The sequence below is a fragment of the Polyodon spathula genome, chromosome 19 (genome assembly GCF_017654505.1).
Source record: "Polyodon spathula isolate WHYD16114869_AA chromosome 19, ASM1765450v1, whole genome shotgun sequence".
Taxonomy (NCBI): domain Eukaryota; kingdom Metazoa; phylum Chordata; class Actinopteri; order Acipenseriformes; family Polyodontidae; genus Polyodon; species Polyodon spathula.
In genome coordinates this window covers 29744233-29762401 of record NC_054552.1, presented here as the reverse complement: position 1 = coordinate 29762401, position 18169 = coordinate 29744233, and the positions used below count along the sequence as shown (strand labels likewise).

Below are 18169 nucleotides of genomic sequence, written 5' to 3'. Positions count from 1 at the left end.
TTAGCATTAGAGGTCTGCTTTCATGGGGAGTGATGTCACTAATGGGATCAGTCTGAAAAACACTTATTTTGACAAACTCTGATATTTCCAAAAAAAAAAAAAAAAAAAATTGCAATAATGTTCATATTAAAAAAAAAATTAAAATTAAAAAATGCAATGACTGCATTTGACAGAAGTTCCCAACAGAGGCACCTGTGGTATGATTTTGTATTGTATTTTGCACTTGAGCAGACAGCTCTAAAGAACAAAGCAAGTACAAACGGGTCTTAAGAGAATAGCTGGGATCAGCACAGGGTCACATTCCAATAAAACGCCCAGGTTTCCACTTAAAGTAAAAAAAAAGGTTCATTTAAATGCTTCACACAAGAAGATCACCCCTAGATAAAGCAGCTGATAAATGTGTCTCTAGTCTCTCCATAATGCCTGTTATTAACAACCCCATTTCAATATCGCTCTCCTTGGGTGACACGTGATGCATGCCCTTGCATCAGACAAACAGTCCGAACAATTGCCGCAAGGCAAGTGGGATCTTGGCAGCTTGCATGACCCCATTAGAGTGTCTGGCACTGTTCATCTGAGGGTTTAGAAAGCAATTATTCACATACAATGCACACTTTCAACCTCCATTTTTGATAAAAAAAAAAAAATGTCCTTAGCATAAATTCCTCAAAAATAATTATTTTGTGATTGCACGACTGCCCGCCCACTCAGTGGCTCTGAATTGTCAGAACTTTTCTTCACATGAAACCCCCTCAAGGTTAATCTGTGCACACATGTGGAATCATCGGAATCTGAAGCCTCCTTACCTCCTATCCTCGCATTGTATGCAATACCAACAATACAGTGGGAGTTATTTGCCACAGCTGCAACTTCCCCAGCACACCGTGTACCATGTCTAGGGGGAAGAAAAAAATAAGGACTCGGTTAAAAATCGCTCTACAATCAAAAAGGTTTTTCATGTACAAAAAAAAAAACGTTGGATGTTAAGCGAGGCCCACACATTTCAGTTCCTGGCTGGTCACAGTGCAGGCACTATTGCAACCAAACACCTTCACAACTTTCCACTCTGAAATACCTCACGAGACCCAGTGAACACTTCACTGCTATCAGAGGGGAAGGGGTCCTTTAAGATTTAGATTATTTATTTATTTATTTTAAATAGATCGTTTTAATATTTTTGTGAAACAAGAATGGCTACGCAATGAACTTCAGCAAACAAATGTGCTTCTGTCCCCCTAGACTTAAATAAACTAACTGTTGGGTATGGAGAGAGAGAGAGAGAGAGAGAGAGAGAGAGAGAGAGAGAGAGAGAGAGAGAGAGAGGAAAGAGAGAAAGGAGTGAGAGAGAGAGAGAGATGCTCACAACTTTCCAACGATACCAGCACTGAAACACTAAAAAAAAAAGTTCAGCTGCATCAGCCAAGCCGGAGCACAGCTGCCAGAAAGTGGCAGCCACAAATCTGTTTATCTGCCAGGGGGCCAACCATGCACTTGAGTGGGGCAAGGGGATGCCAGGCTCACTCCAGTGTTCAAATCGCTGCAAATCTGGCATGGGTGCATGCGTAGATTTCAAATATGGCTTATATAAGCTTGCATATTAAAAACTAGCAGTTAGCAATAAACAAACGGCTTTGCTTATAAACATTTCAATGTATTAATAAGCCAATCTAGTGAAAATAGAATACCAGCGTGCAGTGTGCCGCCTCTTCTCATACAATGTCACATAAAGGAAAAAGCCGATTTGCTTTAAGCCACATTATTGATATTAAATGTATCCTTCAGCAGCAGCATCTAAGTATGGGGCCTTACCCAGAGCAATAGTGCATCACGGTCATTATAAACCCATTCTACTTCTGCCTACTGACAGGTGCTGCATAATACTGTAGAGCTTCTTCCATGAACCGGAAACATCACACTGAACATGAGTGTGAAAGGTGAAGGGAATAGAGAAGCTTATTACCCTACCATAGGGCAGCTAACAGAGGATGGCTGGCAGACAGGCAGAGCAAGGCTATGACCCTATACAGTATAATTACATGGGTTACCTGAGGTATCAGTCACAGCAGAAGAGCCCCCAATGACATTGCTGCAAGTTTACATTCTCAAAGTATAATTCAGTAGCTCTAAAAACACAGCAGAAGCCTCTAAAGAATTAAGGTGGTTGGGTGATGTATTCTATACTGGCTAAAAAAAAACAGGACACCTAAACTTGCACCACCTTAAAATAGAGAGGGGCTGTTAATTAAAGCAGTGGATTCTCTTACTGCATTAGCTCACCCTACATGTTTTCACTCGTAAAGCTGGGGCTCTGACAGAAACCTAGTTGTCAGCAGCAGCACTGGCAGAGACAGATTGGCACATACTTGTTTTCATTGCTGGCGTCGTAGCGTGGAGTGGGATCATGGTCGTTCCCATTGACATCATAGCTTGCAAGTGAATCCTGGAAAACAAATGCAACACAGACAGACATATATACACACATGTAAAATTATAGAATCATCATGACCTACATCTATTCCATGTAAAACTACAAATTAAAAACAGGCCAGTTCCAACACATATCCCCAGGTTGGATCAGATTAGTTTACAGAAGGTTTTGTTTTTTATTTTTTCACATACGTAATTCTGTGCCAGGTCTGGGTGGTTTTTCTCAATGCCGTCATCCAGGATGGTTACCACAACATTCTTGCCCGTGTACCCTCTCTGCCAGGCTGCCAGGATGTTCATCTCTGAACGACAGTGATTGCTCTTGTCACCACAGTGCTGAACAAAAGAAAGACAACAGCTGAATATTCAAGCACTGTGGAAAAGCACAGAACAGGTTTATATACAAAAAAACAAAAAAAACAAACTACCATGCATGTGCCTCTTGTATGGATTACAGAAATACGAACCAGTCTGTCACTGTCATTTCTAAAACCGTCTCCTAATCCCTTGCAGTTCCCTTTGTGTAGCGTTCTTATTGCACAATTCGTTCCCTGGAGACAAGCCTTGGGAAAGCTGTTCTATTAAGAACATGTTCACCAGCTGTCTTACAGTAAATCTCCCTTTTGTTTTGTCTCAGCTGCCCGTTTGGCTTTGAAAATCCTGCCAGGATTCTTTACCGATTTATTTCACCATTTCAAGTAAGAGGAAGATAAATTACTTTGTGAGAATGCCTTCACTTGGAAGATTTGGAAAATGCATTGTGACAAATGAGAAGAGTCTGAATGCTGAGCGGCATTGCAGAGCAAACACCACAGAGACCAATAGACATGCATGCAATAGATGTGCATCTTACAGTAAAGGGCATTGGTGCATGATCTGATCACTGTCAGCTTACCTGCAAGATCCACACTGTAAATGTGAAATGCATTCTAATGCATTTGCCTGCAATCACAACCGTTAAAATGAGTTTCTACTTCCGATACTAATGGAATTAGCTCCTAGTGGATGAATGTTGCATTCATGCTCATTTTAAAAATAATTGTGTGTTTTCATGGTGGTAAACATTGAAATAACATTCTAATGCTTAAAAATGTAAAGCACAAGTTAGGGCAAGTGTTGTTTTGTGTTGAGACTAATACAAGAAATACTATTCTGAAATTTGTGAATATATGCCCACACTTAAGTTTTACAATTCTGCAGAGCTCAGAAATCACACTCCAAGTTTATATGTAGAGACTGAATTAGTAAACTATATTTAGCTTCTCACTTGGGACAACTGAAGTAAATAACTGTGGCACCCTCATCTCCTTATGTCCTGTGGTGTTGTTTAATCCATTCCAAGCTCAACTTTACTAGGATTTACCTCATAGACGTCTGCATCATTGCATGCATGGCCAAATAGAAAGACTTCTTATCACACATCCTTTTAATTAAAGAATCTATCAGTAGGTACATTAATGCAGGATGCAGCCCTATTAATATGTGGGGCAGAGGAGAGATTAACAAAGCCACTACATTACGAACAGTACATACTTGTCTTCCACTAATACAGCGGCAAATATAGAAAAGGTTAAGGGTTACTTACTATGTACCACATATTGGACCATTTGGGATCGTTGAAGTGGATAAAATTTAAATCATTCCGTGTATATCTTTTCACCCGTGTTTTTACTACTTGCTGTTGGATCCAGTTAACCTAGAGAATTAGGGCAGTGATTAGAAATGGAATAAACTGGTGATTTAGCAATACTGATAACATTTGACAAGAAACAGCTATACAGTCAACAACCTGGTTTAATGTGGACACCACCCCTTTAAATATTGCTTAGTCTTTAATACCATTAAAAGAAACAAAAAATAAATAATAAAAAAAAAAAACATCAAATCCTCATATGTATTTAGGTCTGGAACTAAAATCTCTTCTATAATGCAAAGCCAGTATGAACATATTTCATCATGCAAGTGTAAAATCCTACACCAATCAAATCTATGATACGCTCCAACAACTCCACTATCAGAGGGCTGGAAACCACAACGGAGAATGCAATGAAGCAGAAAATGGCTTTACACATACTATATAATGTGCACACCAATAAAAGTTAATTTGTTATTCATCTACACTGTAAATTCTTGAACTGTTTACCCAATCTTTTGACCAGGCACCTGCCTCAGGTCAGAGAACACAGTTTGTGTTCTCTAAGTGCTGTAGAGCGGTCGTGAGAGTTTTTCATTTTAGCAACTCCCTCTGGTGGACACTTAACACATTACCAATCACTGAAATACTGCAATCAATGACATCTTCATTCCCAATTCTTAGATCAAACTTTAAAAAACTCAAATCAGCCGAGTAGACAAGCGTCCCACTAAAGACAACACTAGCCGAAACGTCTTGCAAGCTTTGTCACGCAGCAAGATGAGATCAGCAGAGGCTGCAGTATTGGGTAGGGTGCGGTCACCGAGTGTTCAACACCTCCCATTCGCACACACATCTTGGGACACGGTCGTATCTGTTTGAGTGTCCGCCAGCAATGAGTAAATGAGGAGCGCTTTCTTTTTCTATCAAGATCAGAAGAGGTGAGCTGAAGAGTGTGTAGAGGAGAGACTGTTGATGAGGAGCGGACACTATTTCAAGCCAGCCACATTCTTTATCGGATATGATAAAAAGGACATTTGTACTTGCTAGTTTTATGTATTTATAGATAATATAAACAGTGCTTCAGATTTGCTTTTATATAGTTATTAAGTTAATAATTCAAAACAAAAATGTACATACAGTATGTACTGATATGGAAAAATCAGTTTTGCATCTAAATGATGCCTTCAAAAACTTGACAGTCAGAATGACAAGTTAACATATTGTGGATTAGTGTACAATTTAATAGTCCTACCAAAAGGTTCTCTGAAACGTACCTTTGGGTCCATGTGGATAAAGTTATGTTCCCCCTTCATAGTGAAAGCAGATCTTTTAACAATTTTGCTGTGATGAAAATGGTAGTGACCATCCAAGCTTCCAATCTTAAAAACAAAAAGAAAAGAACAAATACAAACATTGTGAGATTTGGGGAAATTCTTATATGAACACATTTATATTCCAGCAAAGTGAAAAAAAAAAAAAAAGCAGATAAGAATGAGCACTTTTCTCCTACGGGTGCAACCTTTAATCACAGTATACTGAAAACATTCTTGCAGCAAATGCAGATTTGATGAGTCAGGCAGTTCAAGATCTAGTGTTCATTAGCCCAATCAGTCACAGCAGGTCATTGTGACCTAGATTCAAATACTCAATGAACATCAATAACATGTTTAATCAACATTGGATGACTGCTTCATGAGAGAAGATCAAATTAATAAAACAAGAGGAAGCGGCAGCATGGTCAGTGATTGAGAATGAATTGCTTCTCATATTTTCTCATTCCAAAAATATATTGTATGGAGTGTATAAACACCATGACAACAGACCCTCCCTCCACGCCACCCTCAAGCGGTGCTTTAGCGGGTCTTACTGGTCAATTTACTGATACAGTTTAGGAAATGAGAGCGCTGTGGTGATACAAACATATTCCACTGATAAAGTTATTTTTCTGTTGTGTACTAGTACAATATGTTTTGCACACTGTGTTCCAGATATCTGATGTACTAAATGTGACAGATATTAAAACTGAATTGTCTCCAATTTTCAGTATCTTCAAGCAGTTTGAGAAACAATTGCTAAATAAAGTTACATATGTGCAGTGTGCTGTAAACCAAGTAAAACATCTATTACTATCCAATCATATCAAAATAATAAGCATCAAGCCACTATCAGCTAGGTTATTTTTCATCACAATTTGGTTCCTTGGATACAGAGTACCTACAAATGCTTGCAAATTATACACCCCCCCCATAACAACCCCCCTGCTACTCTAGTGCTGAAAACAATCAAATGGGAAGGCTATTTGAGGCTAGCTGGTCATGCCCTTAGAGAACAGTATCAGAGTCTGCTGACTGTGACAGAAATTAAGTTACTAGAATAGGCAATGGGTGACAAGCAATTTTTCAATGGGTGTCATGTGGGTTGTGAATATAAATTAAACGTCAAAATGCAAATACTCTTTGTTGTATTCCAATCAACCGTCATTCACTGAATAGAGTATATTTTTTGTGCATTGCCTTTTTCTCCACTTTCAATTGCTCGGTGTTTACCAAGGTGGTTGGTCTTTGCATTGTTTTTATAGCGTTTCACTTTTTAACCCTCTATCCACAGCATCAGCCAACCTGTGCGTGTCTATGCTGTTAGCGCCCAGGACACAAATCAGGTGATGCCAGCAAGAGAATCTAATTAACTCAAAGGAGAAGGGCAAAGGGAGCCTTCTGCAAGACCTGTTTGTCAGCCTTAAGCGACCAAACAATTCATTTACACAAACGCAAGCGGAGTTGTCTGCATCGCCCAATCAACACAATTACTGCACTGCTGTAGTTCGCTCTTGGACAGCTGTTCTGAGCTGTGAATGTTCATTTTTTTTTATAAACAATGACACCAAACTAGTAACGCCATAGCCGTCTTCCCTCGGTGAGTCAAGCTTCTGTCTTCCCTGCGTATTGCCCCAGTCCACCACAAGATGGCTTTGAATTGTTTGGAAATGCATTGGCCGCTGGCAGCTAAAATAAAGTTGGAGACCACACTTTATAACACGAATTATCCCATTCCCAGTGCACGTAGAACCAGCCGTGTCCCTGAATCATCTTGCACTGAAACAAGCAGCTTTACCGGTTTAATTTGGAAAGCTTTCCTTATAACTTGTAATGTATTGCATGTAAACCACGCTTCTCGTTTACTCTACAGTACGGTGCCGGTTCCTTTATGATACACATACAACCCGAACACTACTGTGTGTTGCTATTCCTGCTAAACACTTCGAATCAACACCTTTATTTGGTATTTAAGCTGCTGTAGAAAATAAACCGATGAATGATACCTTGTGTGTACTGCAAGATAGAACCACTGTTTGCTAGAAATTACATTTAAACTACTATTTTTTTCCCCGTGACAAATGCATACAGTATGTAGTTAACTGCATCTGCAATAGCAACGAAGCAAAACCATTTATATAAAAAAAAAATGTCTTACCTGCCCTAAATTATTATAGCCATATTTTGTAGCTAGTTTATCAGCTTCTTCAGGTCCTCCTGTAATTCGAACGGCCCAGTGATTAGTGTAAATATTTCGAGTAGACAGGGATTCACAAACAAAAAAAGTTAAAAATAAAAAAAATCTAAAACTCAGATGCATGCTGGCACAGTGTTGCATGATCGTAGCGCTGAAGAAACGCAAATAGCAACTTTTGCAATAATAATAATAATAATAATAATAATAATAATAATAATAATAATAATAATAACACAGTGCTTCTTTTAATTTGTGCGAGAGGCGTACATGTCCTCGGACCGAGATGGTTTTACATTCCCTGTGTGCACTATATATATATATATATATATATATATATATATATATATATATATATATATATATATATATATTATATATTTAAAAAAAAAAAAAAAAAAAACTTCAATTAGAAAGAAGTGGCTCGTGCCGCGCTAACGCTCCACTATATGTCAACACAGCAGCCAATGCCGAGACGCACTCCCACTCAGCCTATAGCAGGAGAAAATAGAAGGTAAATCTCGAACCGGCGTCAGAAGTGCTGGGTTGCAGCCAGAGATCAGAGCAGCTAGTATTGTCGAGCTGCACACCTTTAACTCCGCGTAAATCTGAAGTGAGGGAGTCTGGAAAAACTATTAAAACGACTAACTTAATCCGCGAGGGATTGTATTGCTACTCTGTACTGTGCTCGGCTGTTTTGTTGTGTGATGAAATTATTTTAATTTTCTTCTTCCGTTCCAGTAGCTCTGTCAGGTGGCATAGCAACCCATTTTGATGTTATATCGGTGTACATAGCTGCACTAGGTGGTACGTAAAATAATAATGGTATAAAACACTAGCTTTCATTACCTGGACTGTATTGACATGGAATGCATATTGGTTATATAAAATGAATACATTATTATTATTATTAGTAGTAGTAGTCGTAGTCGTATTTTTAACTTGTTCAGACCAATATGCACCGCGGTATATTACAAGTTCGACAAAAGGTTCATTTCAGCAGTTAGTAGTCTGTTTTGTAATTGTATTCAGTTATCTGTTGCGCGGTTGTTTGCCCTCATTAGCATGTATTTAGTTTGTAGCTTGCATGCCAGTGAGGGAAAAAAACAAACAAACAAACCCTTATACACTTGAAGTCTGTGCAGAGGAGTTGTAATCAAACATATACTACAGCTCCCAGTTCCAGTCTGCAGTTCCCAGGAGGCCTCAAAACATCAAACGTCCAGACGATTATTTGTGGGAAATACCAGTACACCACAATTCCATTTACCAAATATTACCGTCCGTTTTTGGCGAGTTAATAAATGCCTAAAATTGCTGATAACAAACACGAAAGAGAACATGCTTATATTAACAGAACAGACCCGAGTGTTGGCAACACTATTCCCAGCACTGAGATTAAAGAATCCGCAGAGTGGGTGTTGGTTGGTGCTAATGAGATGCAACAATTACGTAGAAAAGTGAGAATGCTCTATTGTCTGCTTTGGACCTTGACAGTAATCGATTATCATCGCCTTTGAGTGATTGAAAACCCAACGGATTAACCAATGATAATAACTGTTACTATTGAGCTATAAGTGTATTTTCTGTAGGTGACACGGATACACAAAATTGAAGAACTATAAAAACAGAACTGTTGATGTAAAACTCCTTGATACCCTTTACTAATTTCACAACAGTACAGTCTTCTTGTTGATTTGCATTCAAAGCAGGCTAAATAGATGACGGTTTGAGCAGTAAATCTTTAGAGGTTAATAACTTTAATTTGGCTTGACCTCAGTGCACACTGGGATTTTCACAGAGGGAAAACTGAACTGCTTTTATTCTGAGCCACGATCCTACCAGTAAGCCAGTGAAAGCTGTTCTTGGCTGTACCACGCAGTCACTATTATCTATAGCTACCTCTAGATATAATTCTTTTAACATCGTGGATGTGGCAACAAATATATATATATATTAGCATGTTGTTATGGCAACTGTTTACCTTGCAATTTCCCCAAGCATTGAGAAAGAAAGTGGTTTTCAGACTGATATGATTGTGGCTGCAAAGGGAATCATTGCTTACTTGTTTGACACAGTAATGACTGAGCCCTAGCTTTGCAGTAACTTGTCATGGTCACTAAGACTGTGTCAGTCACTGTCGCTGACTTTACAATCCGAAGCCCAATTAGAGTGCCCTGCTGTATTTGATGCTGTGTGCTTCCCAGGCTCCGAACAAATTCCTGCAGAAGCTCATTTGAAATGTGTACTGAATCCAGTGAGAGACACTTGTTCTACATCTCCAACAATGTTCAATTAAATGTCTTCCTCATGTCTTCTACTTTACCTTTGTAGAAGTGGCTTGCCAAGAACTCGGCAGGTTTTACAGCATATTCTACATGCGATAGATACCACTGAGGAAGCTATAGTTAACCAGACTGTATGCACGGCCAGGTTTACCTCAGAATTTATGACTGCGTGGTGGAAGGGCACTCCCTTGAATCATTAACAATCTAATGAAATGTCTTCTGCTCTACATTTATAGCAGAAGTTGTGCATTATTAATTCAGATGGAATCAGGTCATTATTCATTAATGAAAAAAATCTATTTAATCTGTTCCACAATCACATACAGTAATACACTACAATTTTAAAGCCTGTGTTTACTGCATGACTTCTGTAGATTACCCCTTTGATTATCTTACTGGTAACCGGTTATAAATTAAATCTCTAAACTGCATTATAGCTAAAAACAGACATTACAATACATTTTTCACATAGAAAGTGAGTGTGAGGCTCAGACTGGGGAAGTTATCTTGGGTAAAACAGTGTCCTCAAACTTAGTGTGGTGCAAAGATAGAGACCATAAAAACAAGCAATGCCCCACAGCAAACTTGTAAGCTGCTAGCTGTCGTGCTATTCACAGGTGAGAGACGTTTTTTTGAAAGCCTTGATTTTGTCTCTTTTAAGTGTTAAGAGACGGTTCGGCTCAGGAGTGACTCGCCAGTATCGTTGCTTTCATCCAGAAAAAGAAGTCATGCTTCTCCATCTCCCAGGAGAGTCAAGGGTAAACATACCAGGTAATTACTGGCCTTCTTTCAATGAGAAGCATTAGAGTGCAGTGTTTCTGTTTCTTTTACTTTGCTAACCAGCAGAGGTTAGCAAAGTAAAATCTGCTCCAAGTGAAGCTCAGAGATGAACAACTATAGAGCAGGCACATAGCAACACAACTTAACAGCTGCAAAAAAATCTATGTAATGTGCAGAAAAGTACTTTGCACGATTCAATCTGATTTTACTAGTTACAAAGCTAGTAAATCATTCAATAATGAGTCATGTGGTCCAAGGAGTAAAAAGCTCTGATAAATATGTGGTCATTGTACTTCTGTTAAGCTGAAAATCTGAAAATAAAACCCTGCTACATTATGTTTAGTAACCTGCACACAGACATAGAAATAGGTGTCTCCAATGGCATACCAATTTCTCATTGCATTGTTTATTGAAAGCAATGTTATTCACTATGTCTGATTCAAGGCTACAAAAGATTGATCTTGTTAGCATTGAATTTTGGCATTGTACTAGATCTTCTCCTCTTTTTTTATCAAAGGTGCAAAAACCTGTAGTTTTAAACCCAGTGAAGACTCCCGAGACCTTCTAAACCAGAGGGTGAATGTCAACTTACTCTGTTTCTTCCTTTAATTGAATTCTGGGATTTGAAGGGCAGAGTGGAACCCTGGTTACAAACAAGACTTTTCAAAAAGACATGATGCAGTTTTTAATACATTTTACATGTTAACAACTAAAACCTAAATTGGTATTCCGTGTTGTTTATTAATCAGCCTGGAAGATCACAGGTCTTGTGTCAGTCACACGGAACTTGTTGCTTTTGTTGTTTTCGTGCAAGGGACAGCGTCAGTGTCTGAGTCTATTTCAAAGGCAAAAGAATGTTCTTTAAACAAATTGTTTAATTTGCTTGCACAACATCCAACACAGTCTTGGGCAATACAAAATCAGAATATCAGAGCAACCTCTACAAGTTAATTAACTATCTAACATGGGTGGCAAATCAATAGAAAGTATTAAACAAGGTCAATCAATGACAATATTAGTTCTGATTTGAAAGCAGCACTTCGGTACCAATGTTAGCTTGCTCAAACCGGCCTGTATCACACTGTCTTTTAGAATGGATTCCTAGCGGGAGAAGCTGGCCTGGGAGAAGCTTTAGAAAAATGTGGCTGCAGTTTAAGTCATTTTTTTGTGTTGCTTGCTGCTCAGCTGGATGTAAAAACAAATACACAATCTACTGTCAGGCTAGAGCTGAGTAAAAGCAAAATTTGCCCATGTCAGATTTTTAGGTTAGATATTTTATACGAATACCAAGTTGCCTCTTGTAATTATTGTATTATTTTTCACATGATTATATTATTCACATTAATATATTTCAGAAATGTAGCCTGAGCCCAGCTGCCTGTACTCTGATGCAAGCGTGGAAGCTGCTGGCTGTGTAAGGGTTAATAAAGTACAGAGCAGACGGCTCTTTCTTTGATTTCAGGGTTTTAAGTACTTTGCTTTACATACAAAGCCAGGTTCTAACGCCAAGGACTCTTTCTATTGGCATGTCTGTGTAAGAAAGATTAGTATAATACACCTCTGCCTTGTACTCCCGTTGATTACTAGAATTCTCTGCTGAGCACTTGTGTTCAAGTGAGGTTTGTACACATTAATAAGCATGCTAGATTGTACGAAACCTCTATTTTATACCATCTACAAAACTCCACATGCCAAAAATGCTTTTTACACATCCATTTCAAATACTAGTTGTTTTAGAATGGACTAACTGTACGTGCATTCTTCATTTTAAGCAAGGTTATCTCAGGATTCAGCGATATATAAAAATGACATGCTATGCATTTGCGTGACAGCTAACAACACAACAGCACTTGCGTGCAGTCTGAACACAGCAGTACTTTACTGTTAAATGTTCATGTAAATGCAATGCTTGTGGCCAGTTAAAGAATGCCTCTGGTGGATTGAAAGTTTTACAGTTACAGAGATGCACCTGCTATGTGCTTACATTTCAGGTACAAAAATAAGCCTTATTTCTTGGCCAAATATAGGTACAAAAATGTGGCAAACCGTGTGTCTTAATGTTTTATAGTTCCATCCAACTTTTAGGTCATTCACATAGCCTGCAATATGTTGTGTAGTTCACACTAGATAAAAATGTAATGCAACTAATGGTATAACAGTAAAAAAAAATGTGGATACAGTTAACCAAAGTGAATCAACCCTTTACTGTTGCTGTTGATTTTCTAACATCCAAATAGTGAACTAACCCATCCAGCTATTATGTTGAGAAAAATGTATTGAAAACATATAGTTTCAACAACAGTGAGAGTCGATTGACTTTGGGATGCGGGAACTGGCATTTTGCTTAGATTCAATCTCAGTATTATAGCACCAACTTGTGGTTATTTGAAGAATTACACCAGTTAGAATCTTAATACAGTAAAATTCCTTGTAATTAAACTAATCTTTAACTAGCATCGATTCTCAGCTGAAAATGACACCTTGCCCCCCAGCCACCCTCAGACAGGCAGATACAGAAGCAGTAGTTGTATAAAGTGTTTAAGTCCTGGAAAAAATCATTTAAATAACACAGAGCTGTAATTTAGTGTGGGTTTTAGTAGCGTGGGTTTTTTTTTTTTTTTTTTTTTTTTAATTGCACAATCTTTGTTCAACTGTACAAAAACCTTTGCGCTACTTGCTATATTTTTGGAGTTGTTTGTTAAGCAAAGTTTCTGAAACATTTGGCACAATGCTAAACTCCACCTAGCTTTTACCAATAAAAGACAAATGCTTGTTCCTGCCAGACCTGGTCCAGTATAAACAGAATAACCAGCATTCTAATCACAGAGTTATTTAAAATAAGGTAATAAACACTTACTAAATGTCCCGAAGTACACGTTAGCTGGCCCTTAGCAATTATGAATTTAGACTGTGGATGTTTGTGCCTAGACAATGCAGTGACTACACACATTTTTTACAGCCCGACCATGAATATATGTATTTCCTCAGCTGACTGACAGTTTTGGGCAACTTGACAGGAATGGTGTTTTACAAGCTCATATTGGGAATGTTTGTTGTATTGTATTCACCAGTGCAAAGTAATGCCTTCATTTTTTTAAAAGGACAAAAACTTTCACTGGTGCTAACAAGTCAAAAATCAGGGCGATCATATTATGTTGCATTTTTATTTCATATTTACTGACAGTGTAACACAGGGCCCATGCAGCTTGCAGGGTATATGTGTATATGAAAGGTATAGGTTTTCTACCGAGGCTAGAGAGAAACAAATAAAGCATTATACAGTATATTAATATAATTGTATTCCTGTCTGTACCTTCTTTAAAACTTAAACTTAATCAAGAAATAACATATATGAAAAGGTTCAAGACTGGCCACATGGCGGTAAAGGTTACTGAATTTTTAAACCAACAAGAAGGGTCTTGTTAGCTGAAAGGTCGTTTTTCTTTGTATGAATTTGATCATTCTAATTTAAATATGGAAATATTTCACTTTAAAAACAGCTATATAGATTAAAAGTTGCGGCTGCTTTCTGGTACCTTACCACTTCGTTGTAGTTCAAACTGACGAAAAGCAGACCATGTGACCTACAGCAAAGGTGCCAGGTTGCTTATCTAGAACTATGTATCTGGAAAGCCTTCTGATGCATTCAACCAGGGCTGGAACTGAACCCACAGTGGAGGTGAATTATTTCATATTGCAGACCTCAGGAGACACCAGCCCACTCTGCTGTTAGAATGTACGAACACTTGATATAGTTGAATTGAATACTTCCCATGAAAGTATCTGTTTTCCAATAGACCATTTTTTAATTGATATGGTATTCTCAGCCCATATTCTCTAGCTAATTCTGGGTCATGTGTAGACAATGTTGAGGGGGGATCGCCATTCCCAGGACAGAGCAGTAGTGCCATGCCTGCAGTGTGGACAGAGGCTGTCAGACCAAAAAAAGGGCTGTTATACCACAAATAAATAATCTGATGAACGAGAGTACATTTTAACCTGTAATTCCGGTAATATCAGACCAGTTGGAACCATAGGGGTGAAAGTATATGTTTGCAGTCTTGTGGGAGTCGAGCTGGCAGAAGTGACTCGACATTACAAAGTGTGTTTTACCAGCAAGGTCCTCCGCGTGGTGCTTTACTGCTTCAGTTCTTTTGAATAGTTTCTGACGTTCCTAAATATAAACATTCAAACTGCAGACCAAGCTCTGTATTTCCTGGTGCATTTCTGCTTACATTACTGTTTTCCTTAATGTGTGTCTACTGTATGTTCTGTCCACAGCCCTACAGGTGTGCAGCTACATACCAACAAATCCTGCCTAGTCACTCCATGCAATGCTAATAATTTTAGAAGGCAGCCTGTTTGAAAATACTGTTTGCAGGATACTTGTTGTTTGTATGCTCCTTTTGTGAAACTGTTTGCAAAGAAATGGCTTGCACTAGATATAATGACATGCACCAGATGTAAGTGCTATGAAACCTGGGCAATTCCATTGATATATTCATCATATTGAAGCTTATGTTTACTCTTGTATTGGTTCACCTGTTGTTACAGCTCAGTCGCTAAAGACCATTTCAAAGAAAGCACGCTGAACTAAATTAATAAACCACCATGGACCGAGCCTATTTACTTTTATGTGGTCTTGTAGCTTGATGGTATGTCTATACATATCAGTAAATATATGTATAACAAGGTTTTTGTAAAGATGCAGGAAGTTCTAATGTGTGTGCTGCTAAACTGTATAAGAATAGAACATCAGCCCCCCACCTCAAAACATTAGAAAACAGAAACTGCGTCTACACCAGAAAAAAGAAGCAATGCATGCGAAACATAAATAACCCAGCTCTAGTACAAACGGGCTGCTGTAATTTGTGATTCACAGCAATAGGGCTGCATGTTTTAAATGTCCTCCTGAGCCTCTTTGTGCTCTGCATAATCCCAGGCCTGCCTGATGCTGCCTATAATATCAACATTAAGTTATAAAATTATTATTATTTATGTATTTATTTATTTGGCAGACACCTTTATCCAAGGTGCCTTTCAGGTGTTACAGGGCAGTACAGGCTTACAATGCAAGAGTAACACTTAAATACAGTATAGTTTATAGTAAGTGCAAATAATACTACTAAAATACAATATGGACTAGGATGCAACAAGTAAGGATTACAACAAGTATTGTTGGATATAGGTTTATCGACAATGACATATTAGTAGTGCAATAGTGCAAGGACAGTGCACCAGCAGAGGATCCACTAATGCGGTGCTGAGGTCAGGCAAGACCAGTGCAGAGTAGGAGGGGTGGATCTTCAGGAGGCGGAGGAAAGCAGTGAGATGGAGTAGTACTGAACACAATTCTAAAAGGACAGCTTCATAAAGATTGAATTCTGGCTTGAACCAAGGCTACAACAGCTTTAAATCTTTTGCTTAGACATTGAGAAACCCACATGGAAATTCAACAACAGGACAGTAGCACATTACCTTCAATTTCAGAGAAAGCCCTGCCTTCCTGATCTAGCGAGGCATGTGGCTCACAAGGGCAGGCTAGCAGCAAGGGAGCATTATCTGTTTGATTGCAAGGAAAGCCCAAAGCAGCTTCACATTGTTAGGAAATTGAAAGGTGTAACCCTTAAAGCCCTACTTCATATTTAAACTTTATTTCTTCAAGGTGTGGGAATACAACAACCCCATAATCCATATTTATGATGCCTTATCCAGTCAGACACCATTTACTCCAGATGCACTATTACCAGTGCTTCTGACTCTCAGGTGGTATTTTTCACTGTTTTTGGGTTAAAAATATTGTTACATTTTTTATTTTGGATCCTGCACATTCATATAGCGTAGGATGCAATTGGATACAATCATTTCTTATTGTATCATACTGTGAAACAAATTAAACATCTTTATATTTTTAAAGAGATCCTATTGATTGGTTAAGAAAGTATAATAATGAATTATAATAGAACACTAATGAAGGGATCTGCCAGGTTAATAACCAGATGATTTGCCGCTAGTTTGAAACTGGATATTTAAAACCTGAACTTATTTTAATGGATTCATCTTAATGCACAATGTATCCGTTCTAGCATTCTGCATTTCTGTTCCATTTTCTTTTAGTTGTGGTTACAGCACTCAAGTTCATTGTGTGTGGTTCACCACAGCAAGGGATGGATCTTACCTTTTTTAATCTTACTCTTTGTTAGGGCAACCCGAGGTGTAAACTCGGAACCAATACAATATGAAGGTACATTTAGCATGATTTTTATTTTATATTTAGAGAAGACTACCATCTGGGTCTGACCCGTGTTCAGTTCATAAACCATAAGAAACCATAACCATAAAAAACTTTTTTGGAATGCTGATCTTTTAAACAAATACTCTTAAACATGACTTTTTTTGCAAATTAAGAAAAGTGTCACGTCGTAAGATATATAAAAGGCAGCATCTGATGATGAACATACAGAAACAGTGTTGCGTCGTTCCATATCTGCTATATATTTTACCTTCTGCTTTGGAAGTAAACACCAACCCACCTACTCCCTCATCTCCCCTGGCTGTTACACATCTACAGAACTTTTTAACCTATGAAACTACTTCAGACCTATTTCCCCTTTTGGATGTTTGGTACGTCATCAAAATTCTACTGACAGCCTACGTGTTAGTCTTTAGTTGACTTTGGTGGGCTAATTATAATGCAAAAACAAAAAAAACACAGATTACAACTCACGATTTCCAAATGACACAGTCAAAATGTTGCACACATTCTTGATTGTGAAAGACAACTACAAGCCCACATTTTATGAACACATTTGTCACTTCCTGGGCTTACTGCCTCCTCCTGTAAATGCATTAAAAAAAAAGTTGAGAAGACATTTTTTAAAAAATGAATTATTTATCGCCTTCCTTCCTTTTCAGCTGCATGCTGCCCTGTTTTCATACATGAAGTGTTAGATGAGACCCATTCCATTGGTTGCATGGTTAAAGGAAGAGTCTGGCTGCATGCCAGTTTGGCACTCCAATGTGCAGTTAATGACGGTGCTGGGGCTTGTTCTATGTTCATGTTTATTTCAAGCCTGATGCTTTTAATAATTTCCATATCTGCATATGTGTCCTGGCAGCTACTCTGAGCAACTGCACACCCAGTAGCCTCAGCTGTGCAGTCATCAGTGTCTTGATAACAAATACATACATTTAACAAACATATAAATGAAGATGGATTTCCCCAAATCCATGCAGACTATAAAATGTTTTCGTACTGTACAATGAAAATACATCAGTAAAAGGCACGCTCACTGACAAAATGAGAAGGGAAAATAAAGGTTATTTTATTGTATGTAAACTTGCACTTTGATTTAAAAAAGGGAACTTATGGAGAACCTATGACACTGGGACACTTTCAGGACTGCACATGATTGAACTACCTAATCGCTTGTGAATAAAGCACGTTAATTTGATGCAGTGGGTCTTGTTTTATATTTGTTAATATGAGTTGGGCATCTTTCAAGTAAAAGCATTTCTAAACCCGAAGTTT

General features: G+C 38.2%; 1 protein-coding gene across 3 annotated transcripts in view; it reads right to left on the bottom strand.

Moving 5' to 3' along the window:
• LOC121294515 (proprotein convertase subtilisin/kexin type 6-like) overlaps positions 1-8404 on the bottom strand; it is a 30064-nt gene extending 21660 nt beyond the window's left edge. Inside the window, exons 1-7 of one of the 3 annotated variants that reach the window (XM_041218310.1) lie at positions 8098-8404; positions 7535-7593; positions 5338-5442; positions 4013-4123; positions 2620-2763; positions 2364-2440; positions 807-895 (exon numbers count right to left, since the gene is read on the bottom strand). In XM_041218310.1, coding sequence (XP_041074244.1) covers positions 807-895; positions 2364-2440; positions 2620-2763; positions 4013-4123; positions 5338-5376 — 460 coding nt within the window. In that variant the 5' untranslated portion in view covers positions 5377-5442; positions 7535-7593; positions 8098-8404. Of the gene's footprint in view, positions 1-806; positions 896-2363; positions 2441-2619; positions 2764-4012; positions 4124-5337; positions 5443-7534; positions 7905-8097 lie in introns of those variants that run through there. The other 2 variants (XM_041218308.1, XM_041218309.1) reach the window with 2 other exon arrangements.
• Between the last annotated feature and the right edge of the window lie 9765 nt (positions 8405-18169).